Source organism: Myotis nattereri (assembly GCF_964212035.1).
Source record: "Myotis nattereri genome assembly, chromosome: 15".
NCBI classification, from domain to species: Eukaryota; Metazoa; Chordata; class Mammalia; order Chiroptera; family Vespertilionidae; genus Myotis; species Myotis nattereri.
The window spans coordinates 24049838-24076904 of record NC_138090.1 but is presented as its reverse complement, the minus strand read 5'-3'; the positions used below and the strand labels follow the sequence as shown (position 1 = coordinate 24076904).

At 46.3% G+C, this 27067-nt stretch overlaps 1 protein-coding gene across 1 annotated transcript in view; it reads right to left on the bottom strand.

The window, feature by feature from the left end:
- PLCG2 (phospholipase C gamma 2) overlaps positions 1-27067 on the bottom strand; it is a 140465-nt gene that overhangs the window by 71734 nt on the left and 41664 nt on the right. The window contains exons 3-7 of the mRNA XM_081108221.1: positions 15738-15881; positions 13506-13599; positions 12763-12810; positions 4089-4173; positions 2484-2567 (exon numbers count right to left, since the gene is read on the bottom strand). Coding sequence (XP_080964347.1) covers positions 2484-2567; positions 4089-4173; positions 12763-12810; positions 13506-13599; positions 15738-15881 — 455 coding nt within the window. The remainder of the gene's footprint in view (positions 1-2483; positions 2568-4088; positions 4174-12762; positions 12811-13505; positions 13600-15737; positions 15882-27067) is intronic.

Here is a 27067-nt window from a genome sequence, read left to right as displayed (position 1 = left end):
GTGCAGGTTGAAATACCTCTCGTGTGGAATTTTATCACCATGGAGACTATCCAGGGCTTAACCTGTGCTGGCAGCCCAAGTAGCTGTTTTGAAAACCTTATTCTCAAGCTTTGCCTGCCATCTGTCCCCTGAGACAGCATCCTGAAATTTCAAGGCAACTGATTACAAACACTGTTCTTTGCAATCACTTATCTTGAATGAATCAAGCTTTGTTCTCAGTCCTGGTCAATTGCCTGAGACAGCAGTTGTCATTATTCTGGATTTCGAAGGTACACTGCCATCGAAACACCTTCATCGCTCTCAAGCACTGACTATAAATAAAGCTTACGGATTTTAACCTAAGAAGTGTTTCGATCAGCTTTTGTGCAATAGATTTCTTTTTATTAAGGTTCCATATTAAAAGGGGGAGGGGAGTACATAGTTTTAAAATTTTTATAACCAGTAACCTGACTTAATACCTTCATTTTATGGAGGATGCTTGAGTGAGGAGGAAAAAGATGGCTTCCCCCAAACCACTTGGTCAGTTAGAGGTCAAGTTGGGGCTGGAATCTGGGTCTTTCAACTCCTAATACCTATAATCTTTCCACTCTTTTTGGCAAAACAAGAACTAATCCTTATATATGTGGGGGCGGGGGGAGTAAACACAGTGCACCGGAAGTTTTTACTCTATAAAATAATGTATTTCTGCCCAATCTAGACACACAGGAAATGCTTCTCCCATTTCCCTTCCTTGGAGACATCCAAAATCTCATGGTCATTGGTCACCTATCAAGGGGCCTCACCCTGTGGCCGACCTGCCAGCCTGCATGTAAAAGGTAATTAAAACTGTCTTCTAGCCCTAGCTGGCTTTGCTCAGTGGATAGAGAACTGGCCTGTGGACTGAAGGGTCCCGGGTTCGATGCCAGTCAAGGGCACATGCCCAGGTTGCGGGCTCGATCCCCAGTGGAGGGCATACGGGAGGCAGCCAATCAATGATTCTCTCTCATCATTGATGTTTCTATCTCTCTCTCTCCTTCTCCCTTCCTTTCTGAAATAAAAATATAATTTTTTTTAAAAAAACTGTCTTCTAGCAACTTTCACACTCATCACTTAAAAATGACTGCACACTCAACACCCAACCCCTCATTTCGTCCTCCTCAGAGCCCTGTGGTGCAGGCTCACCCCCATCACACGGATAAGACTGAGGCTGGGAGTGGTCAGTGGCTGGCCCAAGATCACACAGCTGATGGGAGAGACCAGATAATCCACTGGCTCCAACTCCCACCTACTCTCTGCTCCCTCTCAGCTCTGCTTTGAACCCACCTTTGCCACCTGCAAAGCCCGCTGCCAACAGTAACAGCAGCAGCTCCTGTTGGTGGCATGCATGCCACCCACCAAGCACTGTGTTCTGTGCATTGCACGCTTTTTAAGCTTTATACTTTTGGTGACTTTTTTTTTATTGCAAAAGTAACACACCAACTTGGAACAAGTCAAAGAAAACTGAGATGTACAAAGAAAAAGGCAATTCTCTCTCCTACCCGTCTTCCCAAACTCCTCCAGAACACACACAGTAATCAACATTAAATGTGAGGTGTGTATTCTTCCATACTTTCTCCTTGTTCATAAAAACACACAGAGATGCTATATAGGAGGGTCACTGTATTCTGTTTTGTTTTTACAAAAAATCGGACCCAACTCCTCACATGAATCTGCTGCTGGTTTCCTCACAAAATTTCATGAACATCCAGAAACACAAGGGACTCGGAAGGCTTCACCAGCGGCACGATGCTGCGCAGCACGGCCGGACCACGATTTACCAGCGGGGCCTCCACCGAGAGGCACCCAGATGGTGCCGGGTATTTTGCCCGAGTGAGTAACGCTACGATAAACAACCCGGTGACACATTCTTAGGTCCCAGTGATTTCGTTTCCCTAAGACAGAGTCCCCAACATGCCACTGTCAGGCCAAAATATATTTTAAGTTTAAATTAGCATACTATCTTAACCTTTTTGGTCTTCGCTTTTGTTCGCTGAACCTAGTTCACAGGACCTTTTAATTTTAAAATAGCATATTATCTTAAAAATATATTCTCATAAAAATGAATAAAAGTATAAAAAGAAGGCATACACGCATAGTTCCTCAACCCCTAGATGGTTACTATTAATAATTTGATAAATTTCCTCCCCAATGAGATAATACAGTTAGAAGTGGTGAAGTTTTTTACTTTAATAGATTCAGACTACATTCCAATCGGAGGTACAGCAGCCACTCATATTCCCACCAAGAAGGTAGGCGAACCAATTCCCCACACTTTCCCCAAAGAACTACCACCTTTAAAAACATCCGCCAGTCTAACAGGTGAAAATGGTATGTCACTGTCATCCCCACTTTCCATTTCTGCGACTAGAAAGAAGACGTCTCTGGTTTTCCTAGGAACGTGCTGGACTTGGAAACACGGGGGAAACAGAAACATCATTCGATCATGTGCTCAAGCATCACCTTACCGATTTTTGCTGTTCAAACATAAGTTTTTTATAGAGGAGATGGAACTGTTCAAAGCTGAATTCATCTTTGTTTGCACCTATTTCCTGTAAATAAAAAAAATTAAAAAAATGACCGCACAAGTGTTGGTGTCGACCACAAGAATGACTCCTCCCTGATTACAGCAATAGAACACCTTTCTACAACACTGGCTAAAATCAACCCTCATTCCTCTGAACCCAAACTGTCCACAAGCTTCCTACTTAGCTGTCTGAAGGACATAGCCACCAGGGACCCCACCAGGTAAAATCCTTCCGTTGATCCCAAAAAGGGAAGAGTCTCTACCAGAATTCCACGAGCCATAATGAGAACTTCTCCTTTTGGGGGCATCAAAGACATGTTTAAATCTAGACATATTTATAGGGTAGTTTTGTACAGGTCATTTTTTCAAAGCATAAGAAAACTAACCAAGCTTTTAGATTACATGGAACTCAACTCTAGTCAAGGCTTAATGCCTTTGGGAAATTTACGTAACCCTTTCAGACCCTCAGTTTCTTCATCTGTAAAATGGGAGAACCAACATCACCCTCCTCAGACTTCCCTGAAACCGAACTAGATAACATCAAGTGAAGGCTTAAAAGAGAACAAAATTCCAATTAAGTAGTAATCAATGGTAAATGCTTCTCCCATCTCTTTTCTCTCCTTTCAATCCCCACCCTTCTCCATTTTCATCTTTTTGAATTTGTTAGATTGTTTGGGGGGAAATCAAAAGGTGGCTGGATAAACCATAAAGTGGGTTAACTCTTCCAGGAGCTCACTGGTACAAAAACGAATGTGCTTCTTGGGCTGAGGAATCCATGCCGGGGGCTGCTGTGGACATGGCCATGTGAGTCCTCCAAATGAGGATACTGGGGCGGAGTGTGGTTGGGCTCCTTGACAAGACTTGGTATCTCTCTGGGGCCAGAAAGTGTGCCGCTACATCATCTCCATCATCACATCATTCGGAAAAACCCCACCTCACCTCCTCTACCCCATCTCTCCTGGAGTGGCTTTACCTGCCCCAAATCTACCAGCAGCTTAGCTACACAAGAACATAAAGAAATTAAGTGATGAGTGGAAGGAGGAGTGGGTGGATGGCAGGGTGGGTGGGAGGAAAGGTTCGGAGGGGAAAGGTGGGTGGGAAGACTGATAGGTGGGAAGTGAAGGGAAGGACAGAGAAGAACCAACTCTGACGACTACACTATCAAGACTTGCATACAAAATTCTACATCCCTGGCAACCTACATGAGAAGTCTTTCAAAATATTTTCCAAAACAAACACATCTGTCCATATTACTAGAAGTGAAATGGGCTCCAGGGTGGGGGAGGAAAGGAAAAGTTGGGCTGGTGAGTGTGTTTCAAATCAAGCATCTGCGTAAGCAGTCTTCATAGATGACGTCCTCTGCTAGAACTGAGAACATGGTCACCAAGATCTTCCCATGATTCCTTTGTCTGGACTAAGACAGGATCTGGGGTGAAGGACGTTCTTGGGCACCAGTCCACAGAGTTCACAGGCCCGTAGTGGCTTCACATGAGAGGCACAAGTAGCCGTGAGTCACAAAATTATCAGGCTGAGCCATGAAACTTACCGCAAACTTATCCTTGAGGAACTTGGCACTGCTCACTTTGAAGTTGACGAGGGGCAAGATGGCCTTCAATTCTCGGAGGCTGATGCTGCAAAAGAGAGAAACCCAACTCCGTCAACCTGAGGGGTTTCAACAGCGGAGGGTTTGGCTATTCCCATCAGCTACCGCCTCAGGTAGTCCTCCAGGAGAAGACCCTGCCGAGAGCGTTAACTGAGCACGAGACCTGGATTCAAGGTTAGGGTGACACCTCGGTGCACAAGGCTTATCTCTACCCTTCACTGGAGGCCAGGGACATGGCCATGTAGGAGATACACAGTGTGAGCAGAACATGGTGTTAGGTGACCAGATAACCTCTGCAGATATGAAATGTCACAAAGGTTCAAACTAAAGAGAGGTCACTATCAAACTATACTACAAAGCCATTATAACCAAAACAGCCTGATCCTGGCACAAGAACAGGCATACAGACCAATGGATCAGAACAGAGAGCCCAGAAATTGACCCACACCATTACGGTAAATTAATATTTGACAAAGGAGGCAAGAACATACAATGGAGTAAAGACCGTCTCTTCAACAAATTGTGCTGGGAAAACTGGACAGACACGTGCAAAAAGATGAAACTAGACCACCAACTTACACCATAGACAAAAATAAACTCAAGATGGGTAAAAGTCTTAAATGTAAGGCATGAAACCATAAAAATCTTAGAGAAGAACATTGGCAGTAAAATCTCAGACATCTCACATAGCAATATGTTTATGGATACATCTTCTAGGGCAAAGGAAACTAAGGAGAAAATAAATGGGACTACATCAAAATAAAAAGCGTCTGCACAGCAAAAGAAACCACCATAACCACCATCAAAATGAAGAGGGAACCCACTGTATGGGAGAACATACTTGCCAATGACATGCCTGATAAGGGGTTAATAGCCAAAAATATAAAGTACTCATACAACTAAACAAAAGAAAGACAAACGATCCAATTTAAAAATGGGCAGCTCTAGGAACTTGCTGCTCTGAGGAGAGTCCCTGGACCAGAAGCATCAACAACAGCTGGGAATTTGTCAGAAAGGCAAATTCTTGGGTTCCAGCCAGAATGTCCAGTGAAGTAGAATGTCTGCAGGGGCGGCTGTGCACACCTGTGGCTAAAGACCCCCAGGTGGTCCCAAGGAGCCAAAGCCACAAATGTTAACCCCATGAAAGCTCTCAGCCTCCCCTCTGCCACTTCCAGGCTGAAGCACGAGTAGTGCACAGGGCATATACAGATCCAATCTATGTGCAAGGGGACAAGGGCAAAGGGGGTAAAAAATGTACCCAGGAGGCAATCTGCTACCAGCCCTTCAGGCTGCTGCCCCCTCAGTGGGACTCCAGCCCTTGTGAATCTCAAACTGAGAAATGCAATTCTAGAGACCCTCATAGAAGGTGCAGGGGTTTCCTCAAGGGGCGTTTTGACCAGAGAGATTTTCACCTTATGCACTGACCTTAGAATCTAATTCCCAGATAAGAGGCAACTGAACTCTAAAGGCTCATAAAGGGGAGGTCTCTGGAAATCTGGCCAAGATTATACTGTTAAAACCTTTAACCCATTTCCCCCAGGCCTGGAAATGTCATAATGAAAATGTCCAATACTAGAACATTCCATGTGCCGGATGTTATGTCTAGGAGTGAAAAAGGAGGAGTTTCGTTCATCCAACAAACACTATTAGAGTGGAACCAGCCAGATCCCTGACCTCAAGGAGCCCCAGCCAACATGAGCAGCAACAACAATGGGAAGACTTAACTAAAGCAGAACACTACCACCAACAGGGGACAGAGGGGTCATGGCATGAAGGCTGAAAATCCTACAGTGACCCCAAAAGTGCTTCTCCTGAGGGCCACATCATAAGTTCACTTGGAAGACCATTCTCTGACAGTAGGAACATGAAAAGCTAGACACAAACTAAATGACAAACACAGGGCAACTTTTTGAGCCAAATATCAAATTCTTATTGGTTGAATTATAGCATAGACACTGACATAGTGTTTCTGAAGAGTTGCAATGAAATGTAAAAGTTCTTATAGTTTGACATGAGGTGAAAATAGTTTAATTCGTTTCTCCTTTAGTGAAGGCCAGACTTGATGAGTTATTCCCAAAGAATGGAAAGGGGACAACTTTACAAAGGAGAAATCTGGAAGATACCGCCTTGGCCAGGTGATCAAAGTTGACATCACCATTGATAAGCCATGTTGAGAGTATATTCCTCTTGATATGATGTGTTGAAAGATCTTTACTTCTGTGATAGTCTTCCCAAATACCCATCATCTGAGGCTATATAACTCCAGTCTAATTATGAAAAACATATCAGACTAATTGATGGACATTCAACAAAATACCTGAGACATGCTCCTCAAAACTATCAAGGTCATGAAAGACAAGAAAAGACTGTGCAAGTGCAGGCCAGAGGAGGCCACGGGGACAGAACCACTAAGTACAGTGTGTGGTCCTGGGTTGGATCCCAGACCAGGAAAAGGATGTTGGTGGGACAGAAAAATGAACTCCAAAGAAGTCTAGAGTTCAATTAATAGTCACATATCAAAGACAGTTTCCCAGTTTTGACAATATACCAGCATAATGTATGATGTGAACATCAGGGAAAACTGGGCAGAGAGGAATATGAAAACTCTCTAAATATAAAATTATTCCAAAATTCAAAAGTTAATTAAAGAACAGGATATAAGATTAGGCATAGTTATATTTTAATAAGGAAACGTGAACAAGGAAGCAAATAAATGAAGTTGAGGGTGGAAGACATATACAAAAAAAATGTAGTTGAAGTTAACAGTGTTTACCATTTAATATCAAATTTATACAAGTTTTTTCTAGTTTCCAGAATTTCCAAAAATTTTTTCTATAATGAGCAGGAGTGACTTTCATCATTTAAAAAAATCCATATCAGCTTGAGACCACATCAATATACCATCAACCACCTCCACAAGAAACACATTCAATGGGCAGACTCTGCAGAACCAGAGCCCTGCTGAATGAAGTAAGTTCTGCTCTGTGGGGTGGCCCCCACACAGGTGACCCTCCATGGTGGTCAGTGGTCGCAGCCAGTCCTTGCAGACAATCAGCCTGGGGGTAAATCCCTCCCACTGATGTGCCAACAACAATCAAGAGTCAACTACAACAGGAGGGGGTGCACAGCCCACACAAGGGTGGGGCGCATCTAGAGTGCCTAGCTTGGGTGATTGGAGAGGCTGTGTCACTGGACCCTACAGAACACCGACTGCATTAGGCCACTCTACCAAGCCTGGGAGATGTAGCAGCTCTACCTAATACATAGAAACAAACACAGAGAGGCTGGCAAAATGAAAAGACAAAGAAATATGTCCTAAAAGAAAGAACAGAACAACACTACAGAAAAAGAACTAAACAAAATGAAGACAAGCAATCTACTAGATGTGGAGTTCAAAACACTGGTTACAAGGATGTTCAATGAATTTGGTGAGAATTCCAAGAGAATAAGAAAGGACATGTAAACCATTAAAAAAAAAAAGTCAGAAATGAAGGATATATTAACTGAAATGAAGAATAATTTATAGGGAATCAACAGAAGAGTAGACGAAGCTGAGAATAAAGTCAGAGATTTGGAATATAAGGAAGCAAAAAATACCCAATCAGAATAGCAAAAAGAGAGAGAGAGAATCCAATAAAATGAAGATAGCATAAAGAGCCTCTGGGACAACTTCAAGTGTACCAACATTCACATAATAGGGGTGCTGGAAGGAGAAGAGAGAAAGCAAGAAATTGAAAACCTAATTTTAAAAATAATGACAGAAAAGTTACTTAACCTGGTGAAGGAAATAGACATAAGTAGTCCAAGAAGCACAGAGAGTCCCAAACAAAATGAGCCCAAAGAGTTCACACCATAATTAAAATGCAAACGGTTAAGGACAAAGAGAGACTCTTAAAAGCAGCAAGAGAAAAGCAGTTAGTTACCTACAAGGGAGCTCCCACAAGACTATCAGCTGATATCTCAACAGAAACCCAAGCAAGGCCCTACAACCAAAATTACTCTACCCAGCAAAGCTATCATTTACAACAGAAGAGCATAAAGAGCTTCCCAGGCAAGTAAAAAGCTAAAGAAGTTCACCACCACCAAACCAATAACACATGAAATGTTAAAGGGTCTTCTTTAAGAAGGAAAAAAAAAGATTAAAAATATGAACAATAAAATGGCAATAAATACATATCAACATTTAATCTAAAAAGCAAAATAACTGAACAAGCAGAACAGAAACACTCACACATACAGACATTTTGATGGTTGCCAGATAAAAGAGGGGTTTGGGAGGATAGGTGAAAAAGGTGAAAGGATTAAGAAGTACAAATTGATTGTTACAGAACAGTCATGAGATATAAAGTACAGCACAGGAAATATAGTCAATAGTATTCTAATAACTATGTACGGTGTCAGATGGGTATGAGATTTACTGGGATGATCACTTAGTAAGTTATACAAATGTCTAATCACTGGGATGTACACCTGAAACTAATATAATATTGTAATTTTATTTTATGTATTTAAAAAGTAAAAATGATTTAAATTTTTGAAAAGATAAAGTACAAGAAGCATAGACACGCAATGGAGCTTGAGAAAATTTAGAGAACACCTTAAACTACCAACCAATGAGTAATAGAAAGAGTGCAAAGAGTAACAAGGACCACCAGGCTGGATAAACACCCAGAAAGACATCAGGAGGACCTCATCGTCTTCTCTACATATCTAATTCCTACCCAAACTAAAATTCCCAGATCAAATTCCTCCTCAATTCTTAAAGATTTCCCAAAGCACTCAAACCCACATGTCATCACTTCCTTCTCCCGACTCTTAGAGAAATGTGTTGTCCTAAATTCATTTGGTACTGGGTTATGCTATCTAGTAAATTTTGTTTTGCTACTGATTTTTTTTAAAGTCCATGTGCATTTTTAAAACAGAAAACAATAAATGAAAGTGTAAACATGAAAACTGAAAGATTATGTAGAACCTAGCCCAGGGTCAGTGCTTGGAAGCTGAATGAGGATTAAAATCAGAATGTGAAATTTTTAAATGGGCAAAGGACTCAAGTAGACATTTCTCCGAAGATGTACAAATGGTAAAAAGCATGTGAAAAGATGCTCGACATCACTAGTCATTAGGAATATGAACATCAAAACCCAAGATACTATTTCACAACCATTAGGATGGCGATTAGAAAGAAATAAAATAAGAAGTGTAAGCAAGGCAGTCAGGAAAAAATGGAGACCTTGTGTTGGTGGGCATGTAAAATGGTTGTGGTTGCTATGGAAACAGCATGGCAATTTGTCATTTGATCCAGTAATTCCACTTCTGGGTAATGCACAAAAGAATCAGAAGCAGGAACTCAAACACCCATCTTCACAGCAACAATACTCACAATAGCCAACAGAGGGAAGTAATTCAAGTACCCACCAACAGAGAAACACGTAAACAAAGTGTGGAATATTATTCAGCCTTAAAAGGGGAAGAAATTCTGTCCTGGCTGAGTGGCTCAGTTGGTTCAAGCTTGTCCCATACACCAAAAGGTTTCGAGCTCGATTCCCAATCGGGGTGTATATGAGAGGCAACCAATCCTCTCTCATCTCTCTCTCCCTCTCATCTCTCTCTCTCATCTCTCCCTCCCTCCCTCCCCTTTTTCCTCTCTCTCTCAAATCAATAGACATATGCTCGGGTGAGGATTAAAAAAAAAAAAAAAAAGGAAAGAAATTTTGACGTGGTACAACGCGAAGAAATCTTGAATTGCTGAGGGAAACAAACCAGTCATAACAAGACAAAAAGTATTAGATTCCACTTATATTGAGATAACTAGAGTAATGGATTCATCGAGACAGAAGGCAGAATAGAAGTTAGCACAGGCTGGGAGGAGGAGGAACGGGATTTATTGTCTAATGGGGACAGAGTTTCAGTGTTACAAGATGAAGAGTTCTGGAGACGGATGGTGGTGATAGTGCACAAAGTGAATGCCCTTCATCTTACGGAAGTATGCACCTGCTCAGATGGATTCTTGCGAGTCCTTCATAGAGACCTGTCTTTCTGGCAGCTGGCCCAGAACCCTAGCAGAGAGGAAGTCTGTGATAAATTTTATGTCTGTATATTTTACCACAATAAAACAGACTAAGTAATATGTTTTAGGTCAGCGTGGGGAAGGAAAGATGCTTGCCTGAAGAAGGAAAGGCAATGTCACGTACTGGTGGGTGAGCCTCAAACCCTGTGCCACACCTGACCAGGTGAGGTGCTGCAGACAAGTTCCCGACCGTGTCCTGGCGTCAGTGTCCTCATAAAATGGACAGAAGGGTCCCCCGCCCGAGAGCGCTCCGTCGGCATCCCCTCGGGATGGAAAGTGCTCAGCACCGTGGCCGCTGCAAAGCAAGTTCTCCACAAGTGCCCGCTGCTGCCAGCTGGTCTCCAGCGATGCTGACAATGAAAGCAGGTGCCCACGCCAAGGAAAGCACCCAGAGGCTGGGCGCCCGCGCAGGGCCCGCTCAGAGCCGGCCTCCTGCCCACTGAGTCTTTCCTTTGCTTCTGTGGCTCCTTTGTTTTCTTTCAGGAAACGCAATTAGTCGTGGGCGACAGGAAAGGAGGGGAAACTGGCAGAACAGAAGTCCGTGCCCTTTCATTGGCCCCTTGGTCAAGTCAAAGTTCCTTTTGAGAAACTCCCTCGGGGCCTCCCAGAACCACAGGAAAGGTGGGATTTTCCACACGCTGGCGGACAGGCGGCAGGGCTCTGCCACTGGGAGGGGGCGTGGGGAGAGGGAACAGAGGAATCGAGTCCAGAAACAGACTTCCTCTCCGCGGAAGGTTCTGGACCAGCGGATGGAAAGATGGATCTCTAAGGACTCGCAGGAAGGATCCACACTGAGCGAGAGAACCAGTTCCCAACAACAGATAAAGGAGATGTGGACTCGGGAACAAAACCAACAACCCCGTACCACCACCCCACGAGGGGAGGGCCCGGAGGCTCCACCTGCCACCCCTGTGCCAATCTCAACTATGAGTCACCCCTGAGCCACAGAGAAAGGAAGCCCTCCGAGGAGGCCAGTGTGTACTGAACCCTCCGACGAGGGACCCTTTGGTCCACCGCTGTGACCCCGGAGCAGGGTGCAGGGTGTGGGGCCAGAGTGACTGCTGAGTGAGCGGAGGAGGGAAGACAGACAGATGGGGGACACGGAGTGGGCTGCTGGCTGACCTGACAGTACTAAGCTTTTCAGCACTTCACGGTGAATGCTTCCATATCAGGCCGTCGGTGTGTGTAGAAAGAGCGTGGAAGGACGCCCGGACTCTGGGTGACAGGGGACACTGGCCTGACACAGAGGTGCCTGGAGAGGGGAGCACATTCAAGAACAAGAGGGAGGGAGCCACTGCCTCAGATATGACAGTGACATACCTTTTGTTTGTTGTTGTTGCTAATCCTCACCTGAGGATATTTTTCCATTGATTTTTAGAGAGAGTGGAAGGAGGGGGAGAGCCAGAGAGAGAGACATTGACGTGACGGCATGGGAATCGAGCCTACAACCGAGACACATGCCCTTGACCAGAATCAAATCCTGGACCTTCCAGTCCGAGGGCCGACGCTCTCTCCACTGAGCCAAAGCAGACAGGGCAATTGTGACATATCTTAATGGAGGGAAGGAAAAACATTTAAAATTTGAAAGAAAAAAAAAAAGGCCTGATGTGAGGCTAAACATGAGATGATGATTATAATGTGCTCACAGTGCCTAGCATGCTCAGTAAATGGTAGTTTTTATCATTACGTTATCAATAAAACTGGCTCATACCTAAGAAAAACTGGGCACGAGGGTGTCCAACCTCACCGGTAAAGAAAGAAATGCAAATATAAGCACCTCACCCATCAGACTAACAACCATCAGAGTCCTGGGTACGGGGCGGAGGACACGGGAGCTCCCCTGCAGCCCCTCTCTCAAAATGTCCTGCTCTGGGATGTCACCCTGCTCAGGTCCTCCTCACCCGAGTTAACAGAAGATGTCTAGACCCACAGGTTTTCAGAGCAGCATTATTCCCAAAGGACCAGGGACAACGTATGTCCATCAAGAAGGAAATCATTTCCCGCCAGTGAGGAAATTACACTGCCTTCCCGCGAGGACAAACACGTTTGTTACAGATGTGTCTGGCCTAGAGCATTGTGTGCCGACAGGGAACCACTCCAAGACATACTGTTCAGTGAACAGGTCAAATCCACTGGAATGTATGTTATCACATCGCCGTCTCGTCTGCACAGCCCTAAGAACCATCGCCATTAGCCCGGTTTACTTCTGTATGGTCCATCCCTCCCACTGCAAAGTGAGGGCAGGCGCCGTGCGATCCTGTTTCTCCCCAGGACACAAGTGCTCAGATGTGAAGGCCGAAATGATGAGGTCCAAAGGCTCCATGCAGAGAATTCGTCTCTGCAGATGGACTTGAATTTTCCACTGCAATGAGCTCCACCCCCAGCGCCTAGCACCGCGTCTGGTGCATCGTAGGTTAACTGTGACCTCATGAGGAACTTTCCCCAGCACAAATCGTGACCCACCCAACCCCCTTGAACATTTCAAGAAAGAATGAAAATCAGAGTGCACCATGATCTGGAGAAAACTGCCAAGATGTGAACAAATGTTACCTGTTTCTTCTGGTTTGATCCACTGAATAAATCTGCTTTCTCAGCCAACTGGAAAGAGAGTTGAGACACAGAGAGAGAAAGTTAGAAAACAGTACAAGTCTGAGTTCTATGGAGCAGGGACTAAGGACCCTGGGAAGGGTTTTCCAACTTTCTAACTTGGAAAGCAGCTTCTTCCTTGTGGTCAAAAAACCCTTACTGAGCCAAGAGGCCCCTTGAGCTGGTACAGGCTGGCGCTCCTTAACGGGTGAGTCCCTCCGATGATATCCATTAATCCCCAAAAAGCTGGTCAGAAAAGTGGTGAAATCGGAGGGCTTTCGTTTCCTGGGGGATGGACAATCCCAGTCAGACATCCATGATGCTGGCCAGACACTCCTGGTGGCAGGTGGAAAATTCTTGACCTTGCATCTGACTGCCCTTTGAGTCAGCTAGTGCCTTCTTGAAGCCTTTAAGAAGGAAGCCCTCTGGTCCTCCCCTCAAACACAACACCAGTGCATGTTTCTATGTCATTTCAAAGCACTCCGCATGCCAACAGGCGAAGGCGAAGGCCCAGGCCCTGTACGGAGACAGCCTTTTTTGTGAGACACCGGAGGGTCCACAGCCACTACGGGGCATCTACTGCACACAGGACACTCAATGAACCTCCAAGATCAAACATCTCCTTTTTCTTCCCTTCGCCCATGGTGGCTACAGGGAGCAAAATGGATGAGAGAGCGAAGACAGAGAAAGACAGGCAAAGCCGATACCTCTCAATGATGGTGGGTGTGGACGCGCTCATCGCTTCTTGGTGTAAGATTTTCAAGCCAGAGAGCCACTTGGTTGCATCTTCCTTCGAGTCAGCTAGTGAGGTGAACGGGAACAGAAATGCTGTGTTACGCTCTGGGAAGACCGCTGCCTGGAGTCCTACTGACCCTGGCTCCCGCCTCCCCAGCCCCATACAGATGGCGGGCGTGGGAGAAGCCTGTGCCCATTTGCAGTTGTGCAGCAGGGCACCAAGAAGGCATCTCTTTTATACCTTCAAGGTTTGACACCTGCTTTTGGTCTGAGATGAGGCCATGAGTCTATTACGAGCCTTCTATAGCAGAGGTGACAAGGAGGCATTTTTTAAAAAGAAGTTTTAGCTTTTAACCCCATGCTAATGAATAGGACACAGGGCCTGGAATAATTTGTACCACAATCTTGAACAACCCTCAGCATTTCACCTGTTTCCAACCAAGGCCAGAGAGGAGGGTGGGAAGTAGGAGATGCTGATGCCATGAGGGAAGCGAAAACAAGTGGTGGTTAAGAGCTTGGCATCATCGCCAAGTCCCACCGCACCACTGCAGGGCTGTGCGACATTCAGCTGGTTACTTAACCCCTCTGTGCCTCACTTCCTCATCAGTGAAATGGAGCAAGCAATGAAAACACCTGATCTAGTCATTAAACATCTCCTAACCACCAGGTATCTTGTTGGTCCAGACGATATCAGGCCAACATTGCTGCTCTCATTCTTCCCGTGCTGATGAGGAAACCAAGCCTCAGCAGACTGAGAGAGCTGTTCCAGAGCCAATAAAGGAGAAGCTGGGATGTGAATCGAAGTCTTCCCCATCTCTCTACCCAACCTTGAATTCCAGAGCTCTGGAAGAGGGACCCGGAGTGGGACAGACTGGTATCCTGGGCTCCAAGTCTTGCTTGGTTTTTCTCGTTCTCCTACCAAGAACAGCAGCCAGGCTCTGCCTGAAGTGGGGTTAAGTGGACACAGCTCTGAAGATTCAGGGTCACAATCCCCTCCCTCCTGCCCCATCTCCACCACCCACCACACACCATCAATCAGACATACACTTATTAGTCCCCAGACCCAGCTTGCTATTTCCCTAAACCCTTATACAGGGTGGGGCAAAAGTAGGCTTACAGTTGTTCATATGGAAAATAATATAATAATAAATAATAATACAAGATTAAACTGTTTCCCATACTCCAACTGTAAACCTACTTTTGCCCCACCCTATAGATGCAATGCTTTCTCCTTCTTCTTTCCTCCCAGTTGCTCCTGATGCCTCAAAAGCCAGGTTAAAAGTCACCTCCCCCTCTGCAGAGCCTTCCCTGGAAACAGACATGCAATACCCCTCAGCCCACTGTATTGTGCTTGGACTATTGCTCTTATCCCAGGGCACTGTAAGCTCCTGTCCACACATGTCTCCCAAATACTATGAACTCCTGAAAGGCAGCAACTATCTTACTCATCTCCAGAGCCCCACTGACTTCTAGCACAACCCAGTTCAGAGCACAGCTCAAAAGATGCCTGATGGGGGAAAAATGAATGACAAATTAAATCGGCGACAGCTATTCGACCCTATATGACATGTGCCTACCGCTGCTCAGCTTTCAAAGCTTCCCCCCACTTTGGTCAACTTTTTTTTTCCTCCTAATGAATACATTTTAATAATAGGAAATACAAATAAAATTTCTCAACAGTTGCTTGTCTAAGCATGATTAAAATGAAAATGTTATTATAAAACAGATATTAAGTGAAATACATTTTATAAATAATGGTGCTCCCACTATCATTAATTGATTAATGTTCTCTTAAATACAGCTAATTTTGAATCCTTAGAAACTTCTATTTTTATTTTTCCCCCCTTTATTAAGATACTAGAGGCCTGGCACACAAAAATTTGTGCACTGGCAGGGGAGGGGAGGTGGAGGGGGTGTCCCTTAGGCCCACTTGTGCCCTCTCACAGCCTGGGACCCCTCGGGAGATAACCACCTGCTGGCTTAGGCCCGCTCCCCAGGTAGCAGATGGCAGGCCCGATCCCTTGGTGCCTGCCCTGCCTCCCCGGGTCGTGCACACAGCTAGAAAGGGGCAGGGTTAGGATTCAACCCTGATGCCCCCAAACACATTAGTAGGAAGGCAGGTGTGAGCATCCTGCTTCTAGAGAATGCCCTAAGAAGGAAACTGAGGCACAGGGAGGCAGAAAAGCACCCGGACGTGCACCCACTTGCTAAGCTGAGTGTGCTGAGGACGAACTGGGTGCCATACAAGATGGTGAAGCAGCAGTCTTCCTTCTGGCGGACTGCCTTTGCACGCTCGAAATCCTTGGAGCTCTTCCCTGGGCGGATTTCCTTGATTTCCATGATATCCACTAAAAGAAAATGAACACGAACCAATTAGAAGCTGGACGGAGGTCACTCCCCCGAGGATGCAGCCACATGCCTGCATCCCAGAAACGTGGCCCGGCTCCTTCATTCCCCAGCCCCTCAGCCCTGCCCCAACTGCAGGATGATGTGCAAATAAATAAAATGCTTATTGTCTTAAGCCACTAAGTATTGGCATAGTTCTACAGCAACAGATAACGGAGATAAAGACGAATTCCACCTTGGCCAGGGAGACCCCCTGCCCTGCCAGGGGATAACTGTGCACTGTTACATGGAAACAAACTCGACTGGTCCCTTCCTCCCCTCTTTTCTGTCAAAAAGCACCTTTTCCTGGGATGGACCCTTTCCACGTGCTTCTCATGAAGCAGATCCACCGCTCTTGACCTCCCACCACAATAAGCCAAAGACAGGTCCAAGGGTCCTGGAAATAACTGAAGTGCCCATCCCCGGCACAGTGATTAGTTCAGGGACGAGCACATGGCCCAAGCGAGGCCCATCAGAATCCTCCCGGGACTTATTTGGCCAGCGCTATTCATAAAATTTATCCCACTGCTGCCAGCTGGTAGAACATGAGGCTGGGGGAGCAGAGATGGTGTGGAAAGGAAAGATTGAGCCCTGATGTGCTCTTTGAAGCCCTGGGTCCCTTGCCACCATAAGAGTCCTGGTACCTACATCTCAGTGCTCGAGCTGAACAAAGAAACAGGAAAGAGAGGTATTCCTGGAGAAGAGAGGGGAGGGAAGGAGATCTCAGCTTTGAGGCAGGGTCAAGGAAGAAGGCAGATGAGGTCTAGAAGGTGAGCGCAGCATCAGGGTTGGAATAGCAGGAAAGGTGCCTGGCCATTCGCAGGCAGCAACAGGAGTGTGGGTGCAGAGAATGAAATCCTAGACGAGAGGGTGGAATGAACTACGTTTTCTGCTTTCTTACAGGATCTAGCTAGACTGAAAACACTAGCTAGATCCTGTAAGAGGGGACCAGAGTCATGAAGTAACGTGGAAAGAATTTAAATAAACAACATTTGTTCTGCATCCTGTGAGTGGTGGCAGTCACACAGATATATACATGTGATAAAATTCCACAGCACTATACACCAACACATAAAACAAAATAAAACACGAGTGCGCGTAAAAATGGTGAAAGCCGATTGAGGTCTGTAGTATATTTCATAATATTGTTGAGTGTCAATTTCCTGGGTTTATAACTATAGTTATGAAAGACGTTACCAACAGGGGAAGCTGGATAAACGGTACACAGAAACTCTGTACTAGTTTTTCAATGCCTGCAGGAATCTAAAAGTGTTTCAAAATAAAAAGTTTAACAAACCACTGATCAACTACAGGCGGCCCTATCCCTGGAAGGGGCGATGGTGTCTATAAACCCTGGGCAGGTAGAGGGGTGGAGGGTCCAATCCCCCTTCTTCACCCAACCCTGAAATCTGGGAGTCTTTTCTCTTTATCTTTAGCCCACAAAACAAACAAGCAACAAAACACAGATCCTTTGTGTGTTCTGAAATGCATAACCTTCTAGAAGGAAATGGGCACTGCTGATGCTTTGGCAATTACCTAAAAACATGAAAGGTATTCACATTTATTCTCAGAAATTACTCACCCACCCAGCTGACTGCTAATCAAGAGTCTAGTGGCTTCAAGCAAATATTTTCTTTTCCTATCTAATCTAACAATGATTACCTAACCAGTGTCTTTCCCCATAAAATATCTCTAAGAGGGAATCTTTGAATTAGCCTACTGTGAGTTTTTTTTTTCTTTGCAGCAACATTATAATAAAAATTTGAGTCTTGAACAGTATGGCTCAATTGGTTGGGCATCATTCTGTGCAGAAGGTTGCCAGTTCGATTCCCGGTCAGGGTGCATGTCCAGACTGTGTGCTTGATCCCTAGTTGGGGCTGTGTGCAGGAGGAGTCTGATCGATGTTCCCCTCTCACATTGATGCTTCTCTCTATATGTCCTTTTCCTTTCCTCTCTCTGTAAAAATACTTTTTTAAAAAAGCAGGAGAATTTATTTTTTTTTTTCAGGAGAATTTATTAAGACCTTCCCTGACCACTCTTTAAAAAAATTTAACAGATGTCACTAAAAAAAATTTTCAGATAATGTAAAATTATTGTCCTCAGGCAATCACCAAGTCTTATCAATTCTACTTTCTAAATTGCTCTTGAATTTGTCAACTTCTATCCATTTCCAAGGCTAGCACCACTGTTACATCTTGCTTGGCCTACTGAAGGAGCCAGAAGTTACTCCCAGAACCATTTTTATGAAAGGCTCATGCCACTCCTGGGCTTCAAACCTTCAATGGTGCCTCACAGCTGTTAGGACTAAGAACCAAGGCCCAGGGTTGACCCTGCATGCCCTCCCCTTCCATGCTCCTGCCAGCGGCTCAATCTCAGAACCTCCAGTGGGTCGCACCACAGACATCAGCACACGCTGTTGGTTCTGCTAGGAAAGCTCTTAGCCTGGTTAGCTCCGAATTCTCCCTTCCAGCCTCAGCCCACTCACCACCAAACTCACAGAAAGCCCTCCAACCCCCCCTACTATACAGACCAAGCCCCTGTCCCCCACCCCAGGACCAGAGGCAAGTGCTTCCTGGTGAGAACCGTGGAGTCAGTGCTCCTTCCCTGGATGGTGCTCCTTTCCTCACCGTGTGCCCCTGCCTCAGGCAGAGATGGTGGTATCCGGTGCAGCCTAGTGAGTAGTTGTTGACAGAGGGAGATGGGGACACAGACAGGGACAGCACTAGAAATGGGGACGAGGGAGAGGGAGACAGAGAGACACACACACACAGATACGAACAAACACAATCGGAGACACCCAACACAGGGCAAAAGAGGGACAGACAGCAGAACGAACAGAGGGCAAGCCACTCAGACAAGGAGAGAGATGCAAACACACACACACACACACACACAAAGTCAGACAGAGGGAAAGCAACACATGGGACAGAAAGACAATGAAATACAAGCAGCCACCTAACGATGCAAAAGGCCCTGATCTGCCATACTCTGTCTTTCACTTCAGCAAATGCAAGCACCCTGTGGAGGCCAGCCCTGTCCCAGGTGAGGGCTGCAGGCATCCACCTTCCTCAGCCAGGACTGGTCTCCTCCATTATGTCATCCTGACCCTTTCTGTCTCTCCCCGCCCCCCCCTCCCCCCCATATGTACTGGCTTACTCTTCATGCTTCTGAAAAGACTATGCTTCCTCCATTGAATTGCTTTTGCTCCTTTGTAAGCGGTCAGTTGACGATATTTGGGTGGGTCTATCTCTATGCTCTCTGTCCTGTTCCATTTCTATTTGCTCATTCTTTCGCTGATGCCACAGTCTTGATAGCTATGGCTTTACAGTAAGCCTCGCAGGGGGGTAGCATCCGTCCTCTGGCTTTGTTCTTCGCTATTGTGCTGGCTCTCTGTGGGCCTTTTGCCTCTCCACATAAACTTTAGGGTCAGTTTATCAATAGCCACACAATAGCTTGCTGGACTTTTTATTGAGATTGTGTTGAATCTGTAGATCAAGTTGGGAAGAACTGACATATTGAAAATTCCTGTTCATGAACATGAACTAGCTATTCATCCTACTTTTAACCATCAGCCAGACATTCTGCTGAATGTACTTGGTCCAGGTCCTGACGAGTCTTACAGACACACCAGTCTCATCCTGGGTAAAAATAAAGGCAATGACAATCGTGTAAAACTCTTACAGTGCTAATGCTTTCTGAGCGAGGCAGGGATTCTTGTTCAGGTGTTCACTGGGTGGGTGGGGGGGGGGGGCGGGGCGCGGGATGCTCACAGGAGGAGGAGTGTGGGAGCAGGTCGGGGCGGAAGAAAGCTAAATTAGGCTGCGGTCTTCAGCCTGTTGGCACAGGGCTCTGAACCATGGGTCCAGAGCCCCGTGAGTTCTCTTGGGGGCAGGAGGGCTGGCCTCTTGTTCTCCTTGCCTTCAGCAGCTGTGTGCGCGGGATGGGGGGGGCGGGGGTGGGGGGCGGTGTACAGGCCTGCTAATGCCATCTGGGTGGGCCAAGACAGCACCTCTGCGTTGACTTCTCAATGCTCACCACACTGTGACGCAGGTACACTGACTGTCCCTAGCTCATAAATGAGGAAACTGTGGCATGGAGTCCCCTGGCCAGGGTCACCAGCTGGCAAGTGGAAGAACCAGGATTTGAACCCTCATATTGCTTCTTGTGGTCAAGCAAGTGACAATGAGAAGCAACATTAGGATATGCGGCCCTCGCCCCACTGTGCTCCAACAGGAAGGCCCACCGCACTCGTGCACACACAGGCTGCCTCCTGCCCACATCAGATCCCATTTACGTGACTTATCCCCAAACTGCCTCCCTCTCCACCTCCCTGAATTGACGCGGCCTGCTATTTTTATATCTGTGCTATAAAGTTCCTGACTAGCACCGTTTGCATTTATAGGTTTACTTGTTCACCTGTGTATCTGCTCCCTCCTCTAGGCCCCAGGAGAACAGCGACTGTGTCTGTCCCTTTACAACCGGAGCCTCACAGCCGCCTACCTCAGGGCCTGGCTCAGAGCAGAAACGCAGACCTCTGTGGAATGAGTGAATTAGGTTTCTCAGGTGTCTTGGTTTGGCTTTCCCCAGAAACAGACCCTGGGACAAGGACTTGAGCACAAGCAGTTAATTGGGGAGGTGATCCCAGAAAACAGCAGTGGAGGAGCAAGATGGCGCCCACGGGGCCCTCTGACAGTCTTCAGAGTTCACTTCACTGAGAAGCGAGGGAGCTGGGGTCTTTACCCCGCAATCCCTATCTGCTGTAGGTCGAGGGCTGCGTCTGGGGCCTTAACTCTCCAGGCCTCAGGCAGAGGGCTGCAGTGTTCACACCACACTGCCCTCAGCTTGCAGAAGAGAATGCTACAGCAATCGGGGTGAGCCCTCAGCAGCCTCTGCTAGGTGAGACGATCCATTTCTGTGCCACCCCACGGGATGCAGGGATCATTATGTCTGAGGGGGCAATGGCCCACTGGCTCTCTAGTGTAGGCAAAATGGTGATGAATGCGGACAAATACCAGTTACTGAAGAAATCAGCTTCCCTTGGCTCCCCCAGCAGAGCCACTGCAGGGAGACAGGACAAGATGTGACTGCCCTGTATACCCAAAGGTAGTTCCAAAGGTATCTCAGACCAGCAGGTGGGTCTGGAGTTACAGATATCAGTGTGTTCTCGTTCTCTCTCTCTCTCTCTCTCTAATGTCTTAATTAAGATACTAGAGGCCCGATGCACAAAATTTGTTCAAGAGTAGGCCTTCCTTCCCCCACTGCCAGCACCGGCTTCCCTCTGGCACCCGGGACCCAGGCTTCCCTCGCAGCCCCAGCTTTATCTGGAAGTATTTCCGGTCTAATTAGCATATTATGCTTTTATTATTATAGATAGTTCACATACTATACAACTCATCCACTTAAAATGTACAGTTCAGTAGCTTTCAGTGCATTCACAGACACCACCACAGTCAATTTAACACATTGCAGACGGATCACGAGAATTCTCACGTTTTCTGTTCTAAGGTTTGTGGCCAATCATGAGAATTCTTTAAAAAGATATTAGCTTATAAAAACATGCAATAACATCAAAATGCAATGGGTATTTACAACTAAAGCGTGCCTTTAACATTTATGTAAAACGTTTTTTGTACTCGTTCAATAGAAACTTATCTGGCCACTGGGTAAAGCTAGCAATAAAACTACAGGCCGCAATGTGTTTTAATAACATTTTCATTAGCACAGAGAAACCCAACCCTTTAGCTGTCACTCCCCACCTTCCCCTCAGCCCCACACCAGCCCCTGTGTAAATCTGTCTCTACAGATTTGTCTATTCTGGACATTTCATATAAATGGAATCATGTAACATGTGGTCTTTTGTGCTTGGCTTCTCTCTCTCGGCATAATGTCCTCAAGGCTCATCCATACTCTAACCCAGGGGTCCTCAAACTACGGCCCGCGGGCCACATGCAAATACAAATATTGTATTTGTTCCCGTTTTGTTTTTTTACTTCAAAATAAGATATGTGCAGTGTGCATAGGAATTTGTTCATAGTTTTTTTTTAAACTATATAGTCCGGCCCTCCAACGGTCTGAGGGACAGTGAACTGTTTAAAAAGTTTGAGGACCCCTGCTCTAACCTGTGTCAGGGCTTTGCTCCTTTCTGTGGATGAATAATATTCCATTGTCCAATCACCCACTGATGGACACTGGGTTGTTTCCACCTTGTAGCTATGAACATTCACGTACAAGCCTGTATTTGAACACCTGCTTTCAATTCACCTGCTTTCAATATCTCCTCAGAATGAAAAGCAACCCTCCACTAACTACACCCTCAGGGCTGCAGGGGAAATGGTGAGGTTCCCAGCCATCAACCTGAGCCGGAAAGGTGTAAAGTCACCTGCTGAGCATGAGCCTGTGGCTGGGGCTCCATGAGAAGACAGAGATGGAGCCCCCACCAAGCCCTTCACAGCTGTCACTACCACTTCCCAGGCCTCCTGGGTGGGCAGGGGCCAGCTCCATGGGCACCAGAGACTGCCCACCCTTTGGCCACCCCCTTGATTGACAGGAGCCTCAAGAAGGCAGGAAGCAAATCCCTCACCAGCGGGGATGGTTTTCTATGGTGATCAGCAGTCTGAGGGGCCTGCTGAGCACTTTGGTTGACGTGCCCTGCACTTGATCTTACACCACTCAAGGGCACCCATGGGGTGTGGAGCAGGGAGGAGGGGAAGGCCTTTAGCACTCAAACAAGTTAATCCCAAACCAACGTTTTGACCAGCGCTGGGGTTGCAAACTCACATGTTCCCAGAGGCTTTCTAAGTCCTAAGAAGCTTGTGGCTGGTGGTTAGTGGATGGACTCAGGAACCAGCCCACCTGGGTTCAAGTTCAAGGTGGCTTCAGGCAGGAGCCTCACCTCTCCATGCCTCCAGGTGACCAATCGAAGCACTAAGAGCTCTTTGAGGATTAAATGAGCATGTGTCTGTGTCTGTGTATGCACATGTGTGTGTTAAAATAGTGCCTGATTTTAACTCATAAAGATGTACGAACTTCTAAACTCTTATTAGCTATTATTTTTAAGATTAATGCAATTGAACAAAGCTGCTCATGTAAGGCATGAGAAAAACAGTCTCTCGATTTATCTATTGTGGGAATTGAAGAGGCAGATCCATGTGTACTACTGTGGGAAAAAACTCCACCACGGCGTATGTAGATAGGATCTGGATGTATGTGCCTGTGTCTGTAGGTATTTGCTTAACCACATGTATGCACACACGTGTGCATGCAAATATGATACACAGGTGTCCATTGCTACTCAAATTCTCACTATCTGAATATCCACTATAACCTCTAAACATTGTTGATCCCAAATGCACCTGTGCTGAGACCACACCTACAGGCACCCAGGGGAATACCGGTGTATATCAGCTGCAACAGGCGCTTCAAGTCCAGTGCTTTCGTGTTGAAAGTCCTCATGCATCTAACTAACCCAAGGTCCCGCCTGCTTAGTGCGTCTTTCTTGAGCCGTAGCATTGCCTTCCAACAAGCAAACGACCAGAGTCCAATTTAGATGACATCTGTAGTATTTTTCACAGACTATTTCATTGCCGTGTCTATGAAGTTACAGAGTAGAGGACAGAATAAGAATAAATGAATTTCAGAACCAATACCATAGAGTATCCTATGGAATTTTCACAAACATGCCCAGTAACAGTGCATTAAAGTGACAAATGATTAGATATTTGTTGCTGTCAATGCAGACGTATTTGATGTGCTGGCTTCTAGACGTTTAAGGGTGTTAAGCAATACTGGGCAAATCTGATCAGTTGGTTAATGCACTACATTTGTATCCATGTAATAAGGACGCTATACTGCTGTGCTGTCCAAAAACGATGCTCTCCATCACGTGTTCAGGAATGCAGTGGGCTCAGCTAAGAAGGGATGCCTGTGTTTGTACAAGTGCATGTGTGTCTAAAAGTGTGAGAAAAGGTAAAAAAAAAAAAAATTACCACCGATTTGCACTGGTTAGAATTTGTGACACACAGTCATTCAGAAGACTGACTTTATTCTCAAAGTAGGCTGTGGTGGCCAGAGCTCAAACCCTGCACGCTGGTGCGGTGGGGCTCAGCAGCCGTGCTTCCTGCTTGAAGAAGTAAGATAACAGCCATAGCAGCAAGGCCTCATCTTTGCACAACCCTCCCCCCTTCCCAGCGTCACCTGGTCTTCCCCAGGTCCCGTGACCGCCCGCTGCCCTCCCCACCAGTCACCTGCAGGCGCGCAGTTGGGTTTTCAGCCCCCTCCCTGCCTAACTCTACCACCCCCTTTGCTGACTGCCCACGTGACCCTGTTCTTCAAACTCCTGTTTCCTCTCTCCTCCCACTGTTGCTTCTGGGCCCCTCTCAGGCTGCCCGCCACCCCGCCTGGACTTCCTCCTACCTTCACACCAGGCACGTGTGTGAAGGCCTTTTTCCCAATTCCCACACTCAGCCTCCAGGGGCACCATCTGCCAGCAAGCTTAACAAGGCATCTTCAAGGAAGCGCCAGACGGATTCGCGGGGAGAAGAGACAGCCAAGGCTTGGCCTGTGCACCTTCCCACATGAAGCCCACCCTCCTCTCCTACTTTCTGTCATTCGATGAGCCAGGTAGTGACTGAGATCACGCTGAGAGCGAGCGGGGACGAAGCAGACAGGCCCAGTCCCCACCCCCGGGAGCTCAAAGCCTGGAAGGGAGGACAGACCCTGTCCAAACCGGCACAGGAACACGTCAACCTACATCTCAGAGGAGCGAGCCACCATCTACACTGGGACTGCTCCCCAGCAGCGGGGAGAAAGGCTTCTCTGAGGGCAAGCGTCCTGGCTGGGTTCTGACGGCTGGAGTGAACCTGGTGACGGGACAGGAGGGAGCCCTGGAGAGCAGAGACCTTCAAGTCCCTGCTCAGCTCCGCAAAGGCAGGTGGGGGCTTGGGCAAGTCACCTCTGCTCCTCCCTCACCTGCACACACAGTGATAACAAAACCTCCTTCACGGAGCTGTTCTGCAACCAAGATGCAATTACACGAGCTAAAAGCTCTGTGGTCCCAGGAGGTCTCAGTCAAGCTGAGATTGGCTACTGGGATGAACGTTCCCTCATCCACCTTTCTACGACACCTTCACCACGGCTGGTGGTTTCACTTTGTCTCAGCGCCGGGTCTCGGGAAGGACCCTGCTTGAAAAACTCAGGGGCGTGGGTTCTTTCAAATGCATAGCGACAGCCGACCTTGAAGCCAGAAAAAAAAAAGTGTGATTCGCTGCAGCACACGTCGTTAGAGAAGGTCTAACCTGGGAGAGCAGAAAGAGCCCAACTTTACAAGAATCTAGCAGACATGCGCTTCAAGTCGAACTCCACCTACCCGAACTATGCGACTCGAGGTGGGTTTCTTTATTCTGGCTCTGCCTCTGCTTTCTCATCTGTCAAATGGGGAAATAGTATCTACCCCACAGGTAAGATATACCTAAAAGAACTTAGTCAGACGTAAACTGTTCTGTGAGTTTTATATATTAAAATCATTTTAAAGCCTAGAAATGGAGGGAGGGACTGCCCTCATCTTTGTTCAAAAATAATGAACAATTGCTGAGACTATGTGGACAGCCAGTGGACAACACTCCAGCCTCACACTTCCCCGTGGAGAGACTCAATAACAACACGCAAATAATTAGGTAGCTGTTCCTATGAAGCTGTGTAATCACCCAGAAATGTTTGCTGGACCGTCTGGTGGGTATTTAAGAGTTTTAAGTGATCCTGGAGAAACCGACCAAGCTTCCCTTTCCTCTGGGAACTCCCTCTCCCCAGGCGAGCAGGGAATTCACTCCAACAGGAATGTCTGCAAGAAGGAACTGGGCATGCCCAGCTCAGCCTTCTAGTCCAGATATGGTTCAATCTATGCCCCAGGAACCACAGGCTCTGCCCTACTCCCTGCGGGCAGCTGCTTCTAAGATGCCCCTGGGCATCCCACAGTCCCAGTGACAGAGTGAGCAAGTCAGGGGTCAGAGGCCACAGACTCTCCAGGCAGCTCAAACACAGAGCAGACCTTCTCAGCGCCATTCACCAGTTACCTGTGTCTCGGTTCTCTATTGTTTCCACACTTGGGAAGAGGAGAGAAACGGGAGCTTTATGACCTGGCCAGTTAAAACGCAAACACGGACCATCAGATAATTCTTTACATATTCACTGTTATAGTGTCACCCAAATTTGATGTCGACTCCCTCCTGCTGGAAACAAAATGAGAATAATTTCATGCATGCGACATGCGAGATGACTTTAAATGGCACACACATTGTGTTATGTCTTAATTGTGATGTATTTTCATGTGACTTGGAAAAATACTCATCTAGCTCCTCTAAATGATGAGATCAAAATTTCTTCTTTATAAATTTAAGTTAAAAAGAGTAAGTCAATTTTAAGACATGTATTAGGTGTAAAACAGATGGAATGCAGAAAAGACAAAATCGTTAAGGCACGGAAGGACTTATCACTTTATACAAAGCCTCTTAAAATGTTAATTTGTTTTGCTTTAAACCAGTTCTGCATATCAAAACTACACAGGAGAGCCTCCTATATGAAAATAAAATACAGATTTCCCTTCCCCCCACCCTCCCAGACTGACCAGTTTTTACTTTTGGTTTTTTTGGAGCCATATACTTCTGTTTCTGACACTATTTCTCACATTTCAGTCATTTGATTATCAACTTTATAAAGCTTGTCATATCTGCATAGCGCTGGCACTGTTTGTCTAATATTTGTCTTAAAATCAACTCACCCTTTTCACTTGAGCTATATTTTAAGAATAAGTTTATGCCTTTGGTTAAAAAAACATCTCACCCATCTATATTAATAAAAGCGTAATATGCTAATTCGACTGGACGACCTTCCAGACCGAAGCCAGGGCTACAAAGGAAGCCCAGGTCCCGGGTGCCTACTGGCAGCCGGAGGGAAGCTGGTGCCGGCAGCTGGGGGAAGGAAGGCCTACTCTTGCACAAATTTCGTGCATCGGGCCTCTAGTCCTATATTATAGGAATTGTAAACTAACCCTTTGAGTGCCAACCAATATCCTAGGAACTATGCTAAAATTGCCAAGGCATTTTTGCTGATTTTACAGCAGTTTAGGAAAAAAATTATGAATCGCAAGTAAATGAAG